General features: G+C 39.0%; 1 protein-coding gene across 10 annotated transcripts in view; it reads left to right on the top strand.

Annotated features, from left to right (window-relative positions):
• The window catches only part of EYA1 (EYA transcriptional coactivator and phosphatase 1), a 358,798-nt gene that overhangs the window by 205,117 nt on the left and 134,275 nt on the right, over positions 1 to 19,406 (top strand). For 7 of the 10 annotated variants that reach the window (XM_054512561.2, XM_045896404.3, XM_045896403.3 and 4 more), the window contains one exon: positions 14,480 to 14,557. In XM_054512561.2, coding sequence (XP_054368536.1) covers positions 14,480 to 14,557 — 78 coding nt within the window. Of the gene's footprint in view, positions 1 to 14,461; positions 14,558 to 19,406 lie in introns of those variants that run through there. The other 3 variants (XM_045896400.3, XM_045896406.3, XM_045896407.3) reach the window with 2 other exon arrangements.

The following is a 19,406-nucleotide window of genomic DNA, read 5'->3' on the forward strand; positions in this document are numbered from 1 at the left end:
CTGCTTCTCCCTCTCCCACTCCCCCTGCTTGTGTTCCCTCTCTCGCTGTCTCTCTCTCTGTCAAATAAATAAATAAAATCTTAAAAAAAAAATAGAGAAAAGCAGTATTGCATGATGGGGAGAACATGGATTTTGCAGTCAGACTAACCCTGGCTTAAAAAATTGCAGGTTAGCTATTTACTAACAATGTAACTAACGTGTGGGTTTTGAAAGGCAGCAGAGCAGGGACTTGAGGGGGCTCTGCCACACAGCAGTTAGCTAGTGTGATGCTGAGTAATTACTTAACTGCTCTCTGGCTCTGCTCCCTGGCCTATAAAATGAAGAAAATAATAGTACATACCTGTAGGATTGCAAGGATGGTTACATGAATTGGTAAAGCACTTAGAACACAATGTGACTCCTAGGAAGTGCTTAATAGTCATTGATTATTATTATTATTATTACCATGATCATCATCATCTATGATCTCTGAACCTTGCTTTCTCCATTAGAAAATGGAGATTGCATTTTTATCATGGTATTATGGCAATGTCTATTTAAAATACTGAGCATTGTGGTGCCTGGGTGATGCAGTCAGTTGAGCGTCTGACTCTTGGTTTTGGCTCAGGTCATGATCTCCGAGTCCTGGGATGGAGCCCTGCGTTGGGCTCCACGCTCAGCAGGGAGTCTGTTTGAGGATTCTCTCTTCCTCTCTCTCTGTCCCTCCCACTCATGCTCTTTCTCTCTCTCAAATAAGTAAGTCTTTTTTTTTTTTTTTTTTTTTTTTTTTTTTTTTTTTAAGATTTTATTTATTTATTTGACAGAGAGAGACACAGCGAGAGAGGGAACACAAGCAGGGGGAGTGGGAGAGGGAGAAGCAGGCTCCCCGCAGAGCAGGGAGCCCGATGCGGGACTCGATCCCAGGACCCTGGGATCATGACCTGAGCCGAAGGCAGTCGCTTAACCAACTGAGCCACCCAGGCGCCCTCAAATAAGTAAGTCTTAAAAAAAAAAAAAAAAGTTAAAATACTAAGCACAGTCACTAGCATCTACTACATGCTCAAAAAATAGCAGCTATTATTAAATAATTAGAAATGTTATATTTAAAAAACCTGCTGGGACTGGCTACTGTGTCTCCACGGGAGAAGGAGGATATTTTCTCCTCCTCTGAGGTCCTTCACATTGTGTAATGGCTGCTACACCTTCTCTGAGTACCTGGGCTACTCAGTAAGTACTTGCTCAGTTAATATATAGTAAGGGTAGGATTTATGTCTGGGAACTCCTGCAAATTGGTAAAGAATGGGAAAATATGGGGGAAAAGCATGATCTGAGATGTAAATTTGGTAGGTTGACATTTTAGGCAAGTACACCATTTTCCCAGATTGATATGATTGAGGTTCTGAGTCTGAGCCAGCTCATCTGCTTCTAATCTTCATACACTAGTTTATTTTACCATCCGCTAATTTGCAACATACACTGATACATTTTTATTCAGTGCCCTGGTATTCTGGGACTTTTCCTATGGCTGTTCGGTTTGCTGATTGTTCAGATTTCCATCGGAGCAATGATTAAGGATGATAAAGCCCTAGTTAGGAAATGTTTGACTTTTTACCTTTTAAAGGCTTCATGAAAGATGGTAATAAAAAAAAAATTTAAAACTAGCTATATGACCTTAGGCTACTTTTTAAACACCTTTAAGCTGCAGTTTCCTCATCTTCGAAATGTGACAATTATAATAAATATTTCATAAATTTGCCATGAGGAACAAAGGAACTATTGTTTGTAAAGTCCTTAACACAATTCTTAGCATATAGTACGTGCTCAATAATCATAAACTTCTATTTAAAGTATTCCTTTTCCATTCTAAAATTCTACTTAAATATCGCCTATGTCATAAATTGAGAATATTACTACCTTAATTCTTAATATTAGAGCAATCTTTTCATACCATTGTGCCATGCTTCCATTATTATAACAAGCTAAAAATAGTTAGATCCCTCTTTGGAATCTAAATGTAGGTATCTGTTAAAAGTCATTAAATGGCACATTTAAGGTTTGCATACTTATATATACATCTTAATTAACAGAAAGAACCAGAAACAAACATGAACTCTAGTTAATGATGTGAATGGTGAAGTATTGAAGGAATATATATTGTTTATGCAGCTTATTTTGAAATGCATGAAAAATAAGATGGTTTTATAAGAAATAGGGAAAAGTAAATATTTTAATGTTAATTGTGAGATTTAGGTGGTTGGTTTATGGCTCTTCCCTGTATACTTCTTTTTTTTTTTTTTTTTTTTTAAGATTTTACTTACTTGAGGGCGCCTGGGTGGCTCAGATGGTTAAGCGTCTGCCTTCGGCTCAGGTCATGATCCCAGGGTCCTGGGATCGAGTCCCACATCGGGCTCCCTGCTCCTTGGGAGCCTGCTTCTCCCTCTGCCTCGCTCTCTCTCTCTCTCTGTCTCTCATGAATAAATAAATAAAATCTTAAAAAAAAAAAAAAAGATTTTACTTACTTGAGAACGTGAATGAATGAGAGAGCATGAGCAGGGGGATGAGCAGAGGGAGAGGGAGAAGCATACTCCCTGCCTGGCAGGGAGCAGGACCTGGGGCTGGATCCCAGGACTCGATCCTGGGACCCCGGGACCATGACCCGAACCAAAGGCAGATGCTTAACCGACTGAGCCACCCAGGTGCCCCTTAACTTTTCTATATGTATGAAAGATGTTATAATAAAATATTGGTGAAAAAAGTGAACCTACAATACTTAACGTGTCCTAGGAAGGAAACATTCGTTTTTTTGTTTTGTTTTTGTACAAAGAACTATTCCAGAATCTAGCAGAAATACAAAGAAGTATGTGACACCGCTGCTGGCTTAAGACTTAACTCACAGTCTGGTTGGGGGAGACCAGACTTTTTGAAAATTGAGCCCAAACTCAAAGGTCCTACTACGTCAGTTGAATTATGAAGGTGGAATTTTCCACATGTGGCTTAGCGATCCCCAGGAGTTGTAGAGCTAGTATTGAGGTCAGCAAATGCTTTTGTGCAAAAAGCTTTGTTTGCAGGAGGAGGAAATTAGCAGGCCACATATATGTTTAACTCTTTGTCACATGGGGACATTCTGTTACCTTCATTAAAACACACATTTTCATGTCTGAAATATCACAGTAAGTTTTTGTCATTATGTACTTTCTCAATCAGCAGATTAGAAGCAGTCTGTCATTTGTGTTCTGAAATATTTCGGTGTTAGAAAGAGGGCTTCATGTCTGATTCAACAGTCTTACACAATTCACAGACCTGTACCTCTGAAACAAATAATACATTATATGTTAAAAAAAAAAAAAGAAGAAGAAGATAGCAGGAGGGAAAGAATGAAGGGGGGGACATCGGAAGGGGAGACGAACCATGAGAGACTATGGACTCTGAGAAACAAACTGAGCGTTCTAGAGGGGAGGCGGGCGGGAGGATGGGTTAGCCGGGTGATGGGTATTAAAGAGGGCACGTTCTGCATGGAGCACTGGGTGTTATACACAAACAATGAATCATGGAACACTACATCAAAAACTAATGATGTAATGTATGGTGATTAACATAACATAATAAAATTAAAAAAAAAAAAAAGAGGGCTTCATTCTCAAGAAGGTTAGAAGCCACTGATCCAAACAAAAGTGCTCTCAGAGTTTGGAAAAAGAGCTCTTCAGCTTGTTGAGGTCTGGCCAGGCTTCAAGAAGGAGATGGAATCTGAGCTGAGTGTTGGGAAATGGGTAGAATTTGAATAGGTTGAGAAGAGATGGAATGCATTCTAAATGAGGGACCAATCTGAACAAAGGTAGGATAGTTTGGGAGACTGAGGAGACTAGTTTAGCTGAAGAAGGAATTGATAGGAGATAAGGTTGGAAGGATCAGCTGGAGCCAAACTGTGGAGGACTCCGAACATTAGACTGAGGAATTTGGACTTCATCCTGAAGCCAGCAGAGAAGCCATGGAATATTCTGAGCAAGGGCTTGATATGGTGAAAGTGTTTTAGGTATTAATCTGGCAGCAATTGCAAGGAGAGACTGGAAGGGGGAGAGATGGACACATACGGAGGCTCGTGTAGTCTGCCCAGATTTTATGTGTCCAGGATCTGAGCTAGTGTGGCAAGAATGAGAGTCACAGGAAAGGAAAGTGAAGTCTCAAGAGACCTTTCAAAGGAGCCATCGTCATCTACCATGGGGCATTTCTTTTACCAAAGAGAGTCAACTGGTTGAGACCTCTCCAGAAGCCATTGCATGGTGCTGCCCCAATATGGTACACACGCTACGCTTCTGTGACTAACAAGTTCTGAAATTGACTAACTGTTCTTGTGGGCCCTGTATACATTTGGGTTCTAAGTTTAGTCTATACGTGTTGCTTTGTTTTTCATAAGGTTATGAAAGGTGTGATATTTTGAAAAACTGATATTTTTCTACCCTCTTTTAGGCAAAAGAGGATGGATGGCTCTAACTTGAAAATTTTGGAGGGATAATAATCCTCCTTCAGGGCCAATATACACATATAAAGGAATGCCTCATTTCCCAAATGGGAACTACCCAAAGAAACACATTTGCGTCATGGATATGTACATTTTTAGATAAAGAAGAAATGGTTAAGTGGCTACTTACCATATTTATTAATTGAATTCTATGTCTTTAAAAAGTGTCACATAAAATATATAAATTTAGGACTATTGCTGTTTTCCACTTTCATATTTCACGTAATCATTTTATTCATTCTTTTCACATAGGCCTTTGGTATCCCTTGATGCCACTTTGTCAGTCGTTTGACACAGTTTTCAAAAACCTACATTTCCACTTCTACCTCATGGTTTGAGAAGGAGTACTCATTAAATCCACGAGTGATATTGCCATTGAATCCAAATTGTAACATAATATTATGGTGGCTGTGCTTTTATTTTGTCCCACAAGTTTATATTTGTTACCTAAACAGCATAGTCTTGTGCAGTGTAGCTTTTAAAAGTTCTTTTAAGGTCTATTTATAGCAGTAGCTAATATTTGCCTTTGAATGGTTATGCCCCATGCATTATTATTAAATCCAGGTACTTTACCTCTCTTTTGAAGGATCCAAGCCCAGTCCTTTTTTAACAAACAAAAATTCCAGTGGTAGACACTATTTTATGTTAATGTGTCTTCTCCAAAGAGTACTTTGTTCAAAATAATGTAACAATGTGTCCTGTGAGAGGCTTTATAAGAACCTGCCCGTAAATTGACTGAGTGGTAATTTGGGAGGAATGAAATGTCATCTTACTTTTGAACGTACCCAGTATTGTTGTTAATTGCTCTATGCAATGTGCCTAGCAGTATAAAGTCAGTTGTAAGTCATTTGTACATTTTTACCTTTATTTGTTCTCTCAGTGAATATTGAGTTTCAACTATGTGTCAGGCATTGCGCTAAGTTCTGCAGGGATATAAAAAGATATAGTTCCTACCATAAAGAGATTTATAACGTATTAAAATGGATAAGACTGAAATGTAAAATGAGGTAGAATAGGATGTGTTTTCTAAAGGAGGTACAAACTAAGATTTAGTAGCTCAAGGAAAAGAAAAATCAGTCCTGAGTAGTAGGTCAAGCAAGACTTAGCAAAGCAGATGCAACTTTGATTGGAACTGGAAAGAACTGTGAGATTTAGTCAGATGGAAATTTTGCCAGAGGGAAAGGCATTAGCAAAACCATGGGTTTGGGGATGCATTACGCATTAAGCATCTCCGTTTAAACCAGTTTGGTTTAAATGTTGAATATATACAGTCATGATTCATGGTCTATAAAATGGGATGATAATGTCACACAGAAAAGTTAGGACAATTAGATGTGACCGTGTATTTTGTGATACTTTGTGTTCTTGTAAGTTACTAGTTATTATATAAGTAGGGAAGTAAAGCAAAAAAAGAAAAAAGAAAAAAGAAAACGTCTTGGTGTTAGAGTGTGTGTGTGTGGGAGGCTTAAAAACATGATAAAGGGATGTAACTTAATAGCTTAATTCAGGAGAGCATGGAGAGCTGAAGACCTCAGAGCAAAGAGGGACTCACTCAAATCTAAGCTATGGAGAGATCAGCATCTGCTTAAAGTAGAAAGGCCAATTGCCAACTTTTACGAGAGAAGAGATATAAAGTAATCAGGATAGTGGCTGTGATTTAGAAAGAAGATGGTTGGGAAAGATTAGAGTGGTAGAAATTGTAGACCTGTCAATAGGGTGTGAGGAGAGGGGATCTAAGAGAACTTGGGGGTGAAGAGGAAACTTTCTAAGTGACATGACCATTACAGAGGTATAAAATGAAGATTTTATGTTTGAGTAGGTTGAGTTCAACCCTGATCCAGGCAAGGGCATTGTGTAATTGGGATGTGGGGATTGATTCCCATGAAAAAGATGTGCTGGTAAGATAGAGATTTGGGAGTTCTCTACATGAAGATGATTTTTAAACCTCTGGCAAGGAAAGACTAGAGCAGCATTCAGACAGGTAAGAATGGCATAGAATTAAACAAAAACAAAAACAAAAAACCAGAATAAGCAAAGGGAAGAAACTCCAGAGAAGGAGATAGATCTAAGGGGAGAGGGGGAATGTCGCTGTGTTGTATTGGGTCAATGATAAGAAGAGAATCAGAGGAAGGCCCATTCTGTAAAAGAATTAAGGAAAACCAGGATTGGAAAAAGTTTGACGTGGGCAATTAAGAAAGTCCTTTTAGTGAAATAGCAGCTATAAAGGGATGAGGGAAAAGACTAAAGAGAGAATAGATGATCCAGATTTCAAAGCAAATTTTTAGGAAACTTGGTGACGAAAGAAGGGAGAAAAGTATCATGGTCGAGAAAAGACTTTTAAAAATTCAGGGAAACCTGCCTTTTTAATTAAAGTATACCTGACACACAATGTTACAATGAGTTTCAGGTGTACAACATGGTGACTTGACAAGTCCCATTATACGCTATGCTCACCACAAGTGTAGCAACCATCACCACACAGCACTATTACAATACCATTGACTATTCCCTATGCTGGGCATTTTATTCCTCTAACTCATTTATTCACAATGGGAAGCCTTCATTTCCTAATCCCCTCATCCATTTTGTGCATGCCCCTACTCTCCTCCCTTCTGGCAATGATCAGTTTGTTCTCTGCATTTACAGGTCTGTTTCTGCTTTTTGTTTGTTCATTTGTTTTGTTTTTTAGATTCCACATATAAGTGAAATCATATGGTATTTGTCTTTCTCTGACTTATTTTACTTAGCAAAATACTCTGGGTCCATCCACGTTGTCGCAAATGGCAAGATCTCATCTTTTTTTTTTTTATGGCTGAGTAATGTATATATACATACACACACACACATATATAGTCCCACAAGTTTATATTATCTATACAGCATAGTCTTGTGCAGTATAGCTTTTTTTTTTTTTAAAGATTTTATTTATTTATTTGAGAGAGAGAATGAGATAGAGCGAGCATGAGAGGGGGGAGGGTCAGAGGGAGAAGCAGGCTCCCCGCTGAGCAGGGAGCCCGATGCGGGACTCGATCCTGGGACTCCAGGATCATGACCTGAGCCGAAGGCAGTCACTTAACCAACTGAGCCACCCAGGCGCCCTGCAGTATAGCTTTTAAAAGGGTTCTTTTAAGGCCTATTTATAGCAGTAGCTAATATTTGCCTTTGAGTGGTTATGCCCCATGAATTGTTATTAAATCCATGTAATTTTTGAAGGCTCCAAGCAGAGTCCTCTTTTAATAAACAAAATTCCAATGGCAGATGCTATTTTATGCTATGTGTCTTCTCCAGAGAGTACTTTGTTCAAAATAACATAACCACATGTGTCCTGTGAGAAGCTTTATAAGAACCTGCACATAAGTACATATATGTATACATGTTAGGTATGTATTTATGCATGTATATATATATGTATGTATACACATATATCCCATCTTCTTTATTCATCTATCCATGGACACTTGGGTTGCTTCCATATCTTGGCTATTATAAATAATGCTGCAATAATCATAGGGGTACCATATATCTTTTCAATTTAATGTTTTTGTGTCCTTTGGATAAATACCCACATGTGGAATTACTGGACCGTATGGTATTTCTATTTTTAACTTTTTGAGGAACTCCCGTACTGTTTTCCACAGTGGCTACACCAATTTACATTCCTACCAACGGTGCATGAGGGTTCCCTTTTCTCCATATCCTTGCCAACACTTGTTATTTGTCTTTTTGATTCTAGCCATTCTGACAGGCAGGAGGTGATATCTGTCTTTGTCAGTAGAAGAGAAGTAGCCTCTTGAGATGGAATTATTGAGGATTCTGGGAGATCAAATAATGGAGTTTTGTTGCAAAGGAGGTATGAAAGTGGCACCAAGAATAAAGGTTTAAAAGGTTAAATCCTACTACAGGAAAGGAAACCTCCGTTGAGATTAACCAGTAGGAAACTGGGAGATGTTGCAGGAAGATCATTGAAAGATCTAATGTAGCTTCAACATTCTTTATGAAATGTTGGTTAGGGCATGTGCTGAAGAGAATGGGGAATGAGGTGAGGACTAGGGGCTTGAAGAAAGTGGAAAAGACTCCATAGAAACTGTCTCAGGTACAAGAAATGGAAAAGGGAGATTGTCGAGCAACAAGATGACTCACAAGAACATGGAAAGCATAAATTTTAACAAATTTGGTCAGCATGCATATTGTGGCCCCCTCGCCCATGCTCAACCATCCAGAACAGCCGTTGAAGAGTGAACAGCAACGGCTTGCCTGTGCTAGGATTAGAGCCTGGCAAAAAAGATGCTTGGAAAAACGAGATGACCCAGGACTCTAAAGTGGAAGCTCTGGGTTCCAGACTGGGCCAGTGAAGTTGGAAAGACATGATGTTTTGATGAGCAAGTCTAGTATAAGTGAGCAAATGAAAAAAAGTGACAATTCTTGGAAGTCATACAATTCTAGGCAGTGGTGTAGCTGAATCATTTAGTAACCAAAATGGAATGAAGGCAAATCTCATTGAGATATAAGAGATGAAGGACTGGATTTTTCATGCTCTTGATCATTATAGTAGGAAACAAAATAGAAAGGAAGACCAAGTGTATGTCAAGTGAAGACAAGCTGTGCTATTATAGTTTGAAAAAAAAGTTACAAAATAAGCTTAGATACTGCTGGGGGAGGACCTGCTGTTCACCTGGGCTGATGCCTTCACTGTGCAATCCTGGGCAGATTCTTCATAACACAAAGGCTGGCTCCTACTCCAGCAGGCAGAGCTGTCCTTTGGTAGTGAACTCCCTTTAACTGCTCTCTTAATTTATGGTAAAAAATTAACCAAATGGATTTAACAAGTGTCTCCTCTGATTAGCCCATCATCTTTCTGGAGGCTGTTTATATGACTACAACATTTAAAGTGCAACCAGAAGTTGCTTGATGAGCAGAGTCATACTGTAATGGGTTAGTTGGATGATCTTGAGAACTAATGTCACCAAGCTCCAATGGTCTGATAGATACGTCTCCACTTAAATTTATGGTGTAGGAATACCGACTTATCTTTTCCATGGGCCAGTTACAGTATATTCCCCCTACACAGTACTAGAGGGAGAGGCCCACGTTTTCTCCTGGGATCCTCAGTCTCACTTGCCATGTACATCATGATCCTCCTGCTAGCCTGTATCTTCAGATGGAGTATACACAGATTGTAGTGACAAGTACAGTAGTACTCCCTTATCTGCAGTTTTGCTTTCCATGGTTCTAGTCAAATGCAGTCTAGAGGTAGATAGTCCTCCTTCTGACATATCGCCAGAAGGTCAATAACAGCCAAACACTATGTCACAATGCCTACATCCTTTACCTCACTTCATCTCATCCTGTACGCATTTGATCATCTCACATCATCAGAAGGAGGGTTAGTTCAGTACAATAAAATATTTTGAGAGACCATATTCACATAACTTTTATTACAGTATAATTTTTCTATTTTATTGTTGCTAATCTTACTGTGCCTGATTTATAAATTAAACTTTATTATAGGTGTGTATGTATAGGAAAAAGCATAGTGTGGGTAAGATTTGGTACTATCCATGGTTTCAGGCATCCACTGGGGGACTTGGAACATATCTTCCACAGATGAAGGGGGACTACCGTATAATTATAGTTTTCTTATATAATCATGATTAATCCTGTATTCTTAAGTTACGTTCAAGTTATCTTGATTTGATATTGGCTGTCCTGAGTAAAATGGCCTCATGTTAGATCTTAAGTAAGTCGCTTGACTTTATATTTTTAATTTACTTTTCGAAGGACAAGTTTAACTTTAATGTAAAGTTTATAATAGATTTTATCCCATAAGACTTTGATTTCTCTTAAAGAGACCTATAATGATAAAGTGACTATAAAAGTGTGGCCTTTGGACTGGGTTAATGATTTGTAAACCACTGGACAGTGCTCAATGATTTCTAAGCATTCCTCTTCTTTTTTTTTTTTTTTATCCTTGCATGAGTATGTTATCCCCATTTAACAGATGAGGAAGCTGAGACACACAGAAATTGAATAACTTTTCCAGATTCGTGCTGTGAATAGCAAAGCTAGATTGAAATTCAATTGATAATTCCAAAGCTGGTACTTCTAACAATCTTTATTTGATATTGCTCTCTGGTACTAGTCCCCAGGAGAAAGGCATTCAGTGTAGCAGAATCCTGCTACTACTAATGATGATAATAGATATAGTTTCTGCTCCTACTTTATACCAGGTACTTTGTATAAATTTTTACAAATCCTTCCTGCATTCCTGTAATCTAGCTATCATTTAAAAAAATTTGTACATGAGATAATTAAGATCAGAGATCAAATAACTTTTATAAAGTCATATAGCGGATAACTGGAGTCTTTGACTCCAGAACCAAGGTTCAAAGGTATTGATAGATGGGAGTTTGTGGCACCCATGGAGGGTAGCAAGTTGCCCTGTGTAGTGCGGGCCTAGAGTACATGGCTGAGCAAAGGAGTTAGGGGGGATTGTGGAGATTAAAGAGGCAAAGGAGAGTTTCTGAATATTTTTAGAGATGAGTAGGTCCTTAAAGTATCAGATGGAAGATTGAAGACTTAGAGGGTAAAGAGAAATTCTTAAGTGGGGGCAAAAGAGAATAAAAGTTGCTGTTTTCTAATAGATTGAAATCCTGTAATGAAAGAAAAAGTACAGTGGAGATAAAAGAATTGTACAGTTATTTATTTTTAAAGATTTATTTTAGAGCAAGTGAAAGAGAGAAAGAGCATGCGCACATATGGGTGGAGGGGCAGAAGGAGAGGGAGAGAATCCTCAAGCAGACTCCCTGCTGAGTGTCGAGCCTGATGCAGGGCTGGATCCCAGGACTCTTGAGATCATGACCTGAGTTGAAACCAAGAGTTGGCTGCTTAACTGAGCCACCCAGGGGTCCCGAGAATTGTTTAGTTAGAAGAGAACAGATGCTTCATAGATTTTTCTTTTCAGATAAGTGTCTTAGATGGGATCATTGTTCTCAGATGTGACAGTACCTTAAATCTCTAAGACTGGAAAAAAAAAAAATTCAGGATGTGGTGTTTTAACTGGAAGCCTTGGAGAAGTGCTCTATGATATCATCTATGGCATATTTTTAAATGTGATAGTGGTAGTGAAGATGGATAGTTTGGTGGCTGGAGATCAGTCTTGTCTTTTTAACTTTCTGGTAGGTGTATGCTTGGCAACAACACCAGAAGTGGTCTCCCCTCATTTGGCTTTCACTCAAACTATTTTACATCACAATAAATCTCCAGTCTCTTTAGCATCAGGTCCTGGTGATCAAAGTATTCAATTCCAGTACCTGATAAAATCATGACTATCCTGGTAGTTACTTTATGTATCTAAAGGTATGTACTTTATGTATCCTCTTTAACAGAGCCTTTTAAAAAATTGGATTCATTAGGAAACGGGAGTCTTTATTCCTTAGAGTATAGATGGGTATATTTGAACAATGACAAAAGGCAATGTACTTGGGGCCTAAAAGAAAAATTACCCTCTTCCTTTCCTTCCTACTTTTAATGGAATTTCAAGTATAATTGAATATGTCTCCTGGGAGTGAAAGCTATATTCGATCAAACTAATAGTATGGAGAATAGCTAGAGTAAGTCTTTGGAGCGGGGGGGGGGGGGCGGGGTACAAGAGTAGGAGTGGTTTTGGAATAGTCAAGCTTTCACCAAGTAATTTTATAGTCCAATCTACAGAATCATAGATCTTAGATTTGGCAAAGACTTGGAAGTAATCTGGGCTAGTATCTTGTACACTGGATAATTTCTTCTTCACCATTTTCTCAAGCAAGTGGACATGGAGCTTCTACTTGAGATCGTCCTGTGAGTGCACTAGCCTGGAAGTGTTAACACTCTAGAGGAGGGGGTGGACTGCTGGGGTTTTACTTCCTTCTATATCCACAGTGTGTGGCACTGTGCCTTAGTTTCCTTGCTCTGTTGTAGAGTAGTGCTAATTATTGGGAAGTGCCATGTATTGTCATTTCTTCAAGACTTAGAATTGAAAACATCCAAAATTAATTCCCATTTCTGCCACTTGTGACTTTGGGCAATTTTGCTAATCCCTTTGGTTTCCATTTTTCTATGTGAAACAAGAAGACAGTACCCAACTAGGGAGTTTGTGAGTTGTACTCTGAGACCTATTTGGAGAATGATTTAAAAGGATTAATCATAATGTCTATAGTCTGACAATAGTAGGCACTTTACATGACTTCTTCTCCTTGAGCCTGATTCTCATCTTTGATCAGCGTATGCTGTTTGATTCTGAGTTCAGATCCCTGTGGTAATCTGTCTAGTACGGAGTAAAATAGAGCTACTGCTTTACAGGTACAGGGCATTTATGAGTTCTTTCAGGAAGGATGGATAGGATGTGGACAACTGGGTAGGATACTTTGGAGCTGTGCACCAGCAGGGGAGGATGCGCTTTCCGCCACCTATGGGAGTATAATGGTTACGAAGAGCAAGACCGTTAGATTGCCTGGAGGTGTGAAGAGAAAAGGGAAATACAGGCTTATGTCAGAATTTATTAGCATGAACTGAGACTTCTAACCCCAAACAACTGGTGGAAAGTGAAAACTTCAGTTACACTATTGTTTGGTCTACATTAAAGCAATCACTTGGAGTGATTCCCATTAGACTCACTGGCTTTATTTTTCAACTTTGTTTAGAAGCAGTCTAAATAATTAATTTTTTGGAAGTGACTATCTGCTGCAACTATTTATAATGTCTATTTGAAAACTCATTATGCATTAGTAAAAGATTCAAAGGTCAAGGAGGGTGAATCTGTTCTTTGCCTGATATTTATAAGAGATTGGCAATGTTGAGAGAAGGAAAAGCTGCATTTTCTCCATCATTCTTTCCCATTTCAGAATGTATTTACTTGTGAGAGAAGCCACCCCAAATATTCTCTTGGTAGGACTTTTGTTTTGGAAAACATGTTACTGATTTTTAAGTAGCCTCTGAGATATTATTGCATTCTTTCTGAAAACCCATTAGTGGGAATATATAACTTCTACAAAGTGGGCCACAAATTCCAATGATAGCACTTCACCAGTTGTTTCTAAGAACAATAATGCTATCTCTTCATTAAAAAAACAAAACAAAACAAAACAAAACACCTAAGTCTAGGGGAAAAGGCAAATGTTCTGAGGTGGTCTGGCTTATCTGCTTAATAGGGGTCAATAATACCATCACTATATCAATGGATTGGGTTGCTCTCATGAATCTACAGCATAAATCTAAATGTTTTTATTGTACAGCTACAAAGGACTTTACTAAAGATCAAAATGTTTTCCACAAACTATCTGCTATTGGTTTTATTTTGGAATGAAAAACTTAATTTCTGCTTCATTTACACTTAGTGTGGTTTTGTACTAAGTGTACATCAGATATTGACATATTGGCAGCCAGATATGGCTGAGTGGTAATAATGATCCATTAAATTGAGTACTCTGTTTTACAGCCATACTGGATAACTAAGAGAGCGCACGTGTGTGTGCACGTTCGCACACATGCACCCACGCAATTGTGTCTGCCTGTCCCTAAGCATGATGAAAATCTACCAGCGTTATTTCCTACTTCAAGTCTTTTTATTCTACCCTTTTGGCTCTGTTTGGCGAAATGGCTACATAACCAAGGAAATACTCTCACATCCTCATCATGCAAATTTTAAAATTTAAATAATTTGTTAATAAGCAATTCAATTAATATGTAAGGTAATGAATTTAACTACTTTTAAAGTGTTTCTTTTGAAGGATAGCTTGTTACAATGGATTGTTTCCTTAGGGATTAAATAGTTAATGTGTATGTCTTTTTTAAAATTCTATTACAAATATTAATCTGAATTATATTCAAATACTAAAAGACTGCTTTTTAAAATGATTTTCATGTGACTATTTTGAATATAACTTCTCTACCATGCCTTTACAGATAACTATTAATTGGATATATCCTATATGTTGTTTATTTTTGTAGTTAAAACAGAGCCAATGAGCAGCAGTGAAATAGTTTCAACAACAGCAGACGGGTCTTTAGACAATTTCTCAGGTTCAGGTAAGGAATAAATATTAGATTTTCACATTAATACAAAGCATGGTTTTTCTTAGTTTATTTATATATGTAAGTTTTTCTCTGTGGGTATATGCATGTGTGTATGTAGTATAAAATTGTACTATAGCTTTACTCAGAGTCCCGTACCTGCAATTCCGTTGTTTTTATCCAATGTTACGAAGTATTTGCTGAAAATGTTGATATCCTATAGAGATAAAATCAAAAGCGGTTTTTTTCATTTTTCTTCTACTAAATTATCTTTATTATGTTAATGACTCCTGCCCTTTTTCTCTCATTTGTATGATTTTTTTCCAATTATGCAAATTTAGGTAGGCAAAATTTGGCTTCTGATACTCTTTAAGCAGACTTAACCAAACCATCCTCTTAAGTAACTGTCATGTCAACTAAAGATCTAAATTAGACTTTATAAAGCAGCTTTTGGTCCTTAAGTTAGTTTTGATCTCTTTCACATTAACAAAGTTTGTCTTACTAGAATTCGACTTATGCCAGAGAATGTGCTTGGTGCTATTACAGACTAATAGGTGTATGAGAATGGCCCTGGTTTGGGGCTTAGTAGGGTGAATAAATGACCAGACTATCATATTACACTTTGATATTTCCAGAGGGAAGGCCAAAGATCCCCAAGAAGGGTTCCCCAGGAAGGGACCCAATAGAGACCTGGTTGGGATGGAGGGGGTAAGAAAAGGTTTCCTGGAGGAGATGCCTGCACTCAGCCTTAAAAATGAGTAGGAATAAAGCACACATTGATCTGGGGAGGGGGAAGTTGGACAGATAGAACATTCCAATGGAGGAGACCAAGACACAGAGGCATGGAATTTGGAATTGCCAATGGTTCAACATTCCTGGTGTGTACAGTGTGAGCGGTGATGGCATGCCGGACAGGGTCAGGATAGAGTCTAAAGAGGCATTTGTGTTCCACATGATGTTTGCACTATATCCTGAGTACAGTGGGAGGCATCAGAGGAAGGGGGTTGCATGATCCTATTCACATACAGAATCCTGACTGTAGCAGGAGGGAGAGGGGCTGGAGAACTGAAGTAAAGTGACCAGATAAAGTCTTTTTGCATTAATTTGGGCAAGAAATCATGAAGACCTGAGATAAGGTGCTGGCAATGTTATGGAAAGATGGTGGATTAAGGTGTATTTGCAAAGCCGAATTTATGGCATAGTAACCAGTGAGTACAGGGGATAAGTGAGGCAGAGAGACAGGTTAAGGTGATGGAATGCAAGAGGAGCATGACTGAGAGGGAAAGGCATGTTGAATGGGAGGCAACATCCACTCGAAGATGTTGAAGCTCAGGAATGATCTGGAATGGAAATTTTGGGAACGTGCAGGGAGTTAAAGCTAGTGGGCTCTAACAGAGTTGAAGACAGAATCCAGGGAAGACCAATATAGAGAGACAGGCAGGGAATAAAATGAAGATGCAGGTTTTCAACTGGGAAAGAAGGAAGACAGTTGAGTTGGAAGTAAAGGCAGGAAGGGTTTCAAGGAAGCTCTATGTGATAGATTGGTATACAGCTATTAAAAATAGTTTGGAGGGCGCCTGGGTGGCTCAGTTGGTTAAGCGACTGCCTTCAGCTCAGGTCATGATCCTGGAGTCCCGGGATCGAGTCCCGCATCGGGCTCCCTGCTCGGCAGGGAGTCTGCTTCTCCCTCTGACCCTCCTCCCTCTCATGCTCTCTCTATCTCATTCTCTCTGTCTCAAATAAATAAATAAAATCTTTAAAAAAAAATAGTTTGGAAAAAAACTTAATGGCATGAGCAAGTGTTAACTATATTAAGTGAAAAGCAGGTTACAAAAGAGTAATATGCTCAGTATAATCCATGTGTCTTTAAACATTTATGTGTATGCATATTTGTCTTTGTGTATGTGTATAAAAATTAGTGGTGGCTTTCTCTGGATGATGGAATATAATTTGAATTTTATTCCTTCTGCCTTTTTTCAAAAATGTTTTACAGTGTATTTGTATAACAGTCATACTTTTAAAAAGTAGTAATTTTGAAGTGCAAGTTTATCCAAGTCACATACTGAGAAGAGAGAAGTTTTTTTAAGTATCTCTAGATAATAGTATTGCTTCGCTATTCTTCCTGATATTGAAAACCTGTGGTTTAAGGAATTCCTTGTTCTTAAGAAATATACATTGAAGGAATAGTTAAGGGACATCTTACCTGCAGTTCCAAAAAGAGTGAGCTATACATGTGTATGCATATACAAATCTATAGGGAAAAAGAGACTAGAGAATAAAGCTAATATAATAAGATGTTAGCATTTAGAGAATTGTGGTAAAGGATATCTGGGAAGTTTTTCTACTATTTTTGCAACTTTTCCGCAGTGTCAAGTTATGTCAAAATAAAATCTAAATGAGGAACATCCGTGGATTTAGCCTACAGCAGTTTCAGTGGATGGTGCTTTACTTCCCCTCATGCCCACTTGCCCCAATGCCCCAGGTCTGTTTTCTCCAATACAGTTCCTAGCAGATATATGTGCTCATAAAGTGCCGTGAGGAAATGGGTGATTTAACTAACAAGGTGAGGAAGTGGAGACAGGGAGGAGAAAATGGTCTTTCAAGTACGTAGGTGGTAAAAGGATAAAAGAAGGTAGTCCATTAGAAAGCAGGAGATAGGGTTGAGGATGGCATTTAGAAGGTCAGGGTGGTTTTGGCTGCCAACACCAACTTTATAGAGGTAGGGGTTAAAGGTAGTAGATAAAATGGGGATAATTGATGCAGGGAGGTGCCTGCTGGTACAGCAATGGCTTAAATCCTGAACAGAAGTGGATCACGTTAGAAAAGGAATAACTTCCCCATAGAAACATCAGGAACAATGGACTGGGAATGAATGCAGATGAGTTTGAAGTGAAGGAGGAGTCAATATGTTAAGGGAATTCCTGCCTGATTCCTCTGCTCAAAGCCTCCAGTAGCTCCCACGTATCTCTGAGTAAATGCTGAGTCCTTACAGTAGCCACAAGCCCCATCGGACCTATTGCCTCCTTCCCACTATTCCTTCAACATCCTGGACAGGCTTCCAGTCTGGACCTTTGCAGTGGCAGTCCCTCTGCCTGGGGCACCCCTCTGTATACCTGCCTGACTCCCTCACCACCTTCCAGTCTGGGCTCTCATCTCCCTTCTCTGCGAGGCACCCCCCACCGCCACTCCGACCATCCTACTTAGTGTTGCAAAACTCTCACTGTAGGGTTCCAGCCTCTCTAACATGCTAAACACACCCCCCCCCCAATAACACAGCCTTTTGCAAACTGTATCATTTACTTGTGTATTAGGTTTATTGTTGGTGTTTCACTCCCACCAAAATGTAAGCTTGTGATGGCAGAGATTTGTTTTGTTTCCTCGACACCTGAAAGAGTATCTGGTGCTTATTAGGCACTTAGATATTTACTGGATGGATGGATGGTTGGATGGTTGGGTGGATGGATGGATGGTTGGATGGATGGATGGATGAATGAAGGCTTCTACCATTTCCTCTGAAGTGACTCAAAGTGAGGATAGTGATAGGCTTATAAGCTGGAAGAGATGGAGAAGATTGAAATAGATGTCATGAGGAACTGGGAAGCCTGAGGCCGCTTGGAATGTAAAGGAAGGTTGACAGTAGAGCAAGAGTCCAAACAAAGGTAGAACTATGAATGTGGAGCCTTTATCATAGAGCAATTTTTCTCTACAACAGTTTTGCTGCCCAGGTCAAAAGATATTTATCTTGATCCAGGGTTAAGGGTTTTCCAGGTCAGGCATGGAAGAATATGGAAGTAAGAGAATTGAGGGTATCAGTAAGAAGAGTTTTAAAAAAATGATTCATGTATCCTCCTGGGATAAGTATTTAAAAAAAGGTAAGGAATAACAAATTGAGAGAAGGTAAGGATGTCAGGGGTCCTGCATCTATGATAAGGTTGGAGAACAGATTAGATGGGAATAAGGGAAAGAAAATTCTGACAGGAGAGGATGTCTTCCCTTAATCTCAAAACTAGTGATGCCTCTACCATATGCTTCTGTAGTTAGTCCTCCATACTTCCCTTCCTCAGCCTTCATCGCTACTTTTAAAATTACTTTTCATTGTCTTTCTTCCTGCTAAATAATAGCGCTATGAGAACAGAGATTTTGTTTGGCTTGTTCACACTTACAGTCTTGGTGGCCGTCATGGATTTGAGCACATGGATGCTGGTCAGTAAATGTTCATTAAGTAAACAAATGAATTGGTTGATGCTGTTGTGGTGCAAGACTGTGGAATGGGGGGAAAGAAAGGTCCATAATGCGGTCCTGAGCTTGGTGGTTGGAGTAGAAGGCCAGAGTGGAGGCCTAGACAGAAGGAGAGAAGTGATGGACGCATAATCCATAACTGTGTTAGGGGACACAGTTAAATACTAAAGGTTTTGATAAATGCAAGACAGTGTTTAGGAGGTGGGTCATTCATGAAACTGTTAAAGAATTGTCATAAACCTTAGAGAAGGAAGGGTTTAATGGGAGAGAAAAAAACAAAACAACAATTTTGAAGAAGCAGAAATGGGGTTATGTTTTTCAGGTCTTTGTAATATCTGGAATCTGAGAGCATGAGTACGCTCTACTTGAAAAAGATATGCAGGAGAAGCAGGGTCCTTGAAAAAAGGCTTAGCTGAAGGTGGAAGGATAGTTTGGTGAAAAGATTGAAGCTATAGGTGATCTTGTTTTCCATAGATTGATTCTCCGTGTTGCACAATGGAGAGAGAGAGAGTGAGCTGGGGAGTCAGGGGCAGGTATAGGAAACACAAAGCTTTTCCCTTAATTCTTTTGTTCCTTCTTTCTTTCTGTCTTCCTTGAGTAAAGATGCAAAAGCCATGGCCTGCTG

This window comes from Mirounga angustirostris, unplaced genomic scaffold, assembly GCF_029215605.1.
Source record: "Mirounga angustirostris isolate CCGP_5_RB_7025 unplaced genomic scaffold, mMirAng1.0.hap1 SCAF_4, whole genome shotgun sequence".
Lineage (NCBI taxonomy): Eukaryota > Metazoa > Chordata > Mammalia > Carnivora > Phocidae > Mirounga > Mirounga angustirostris.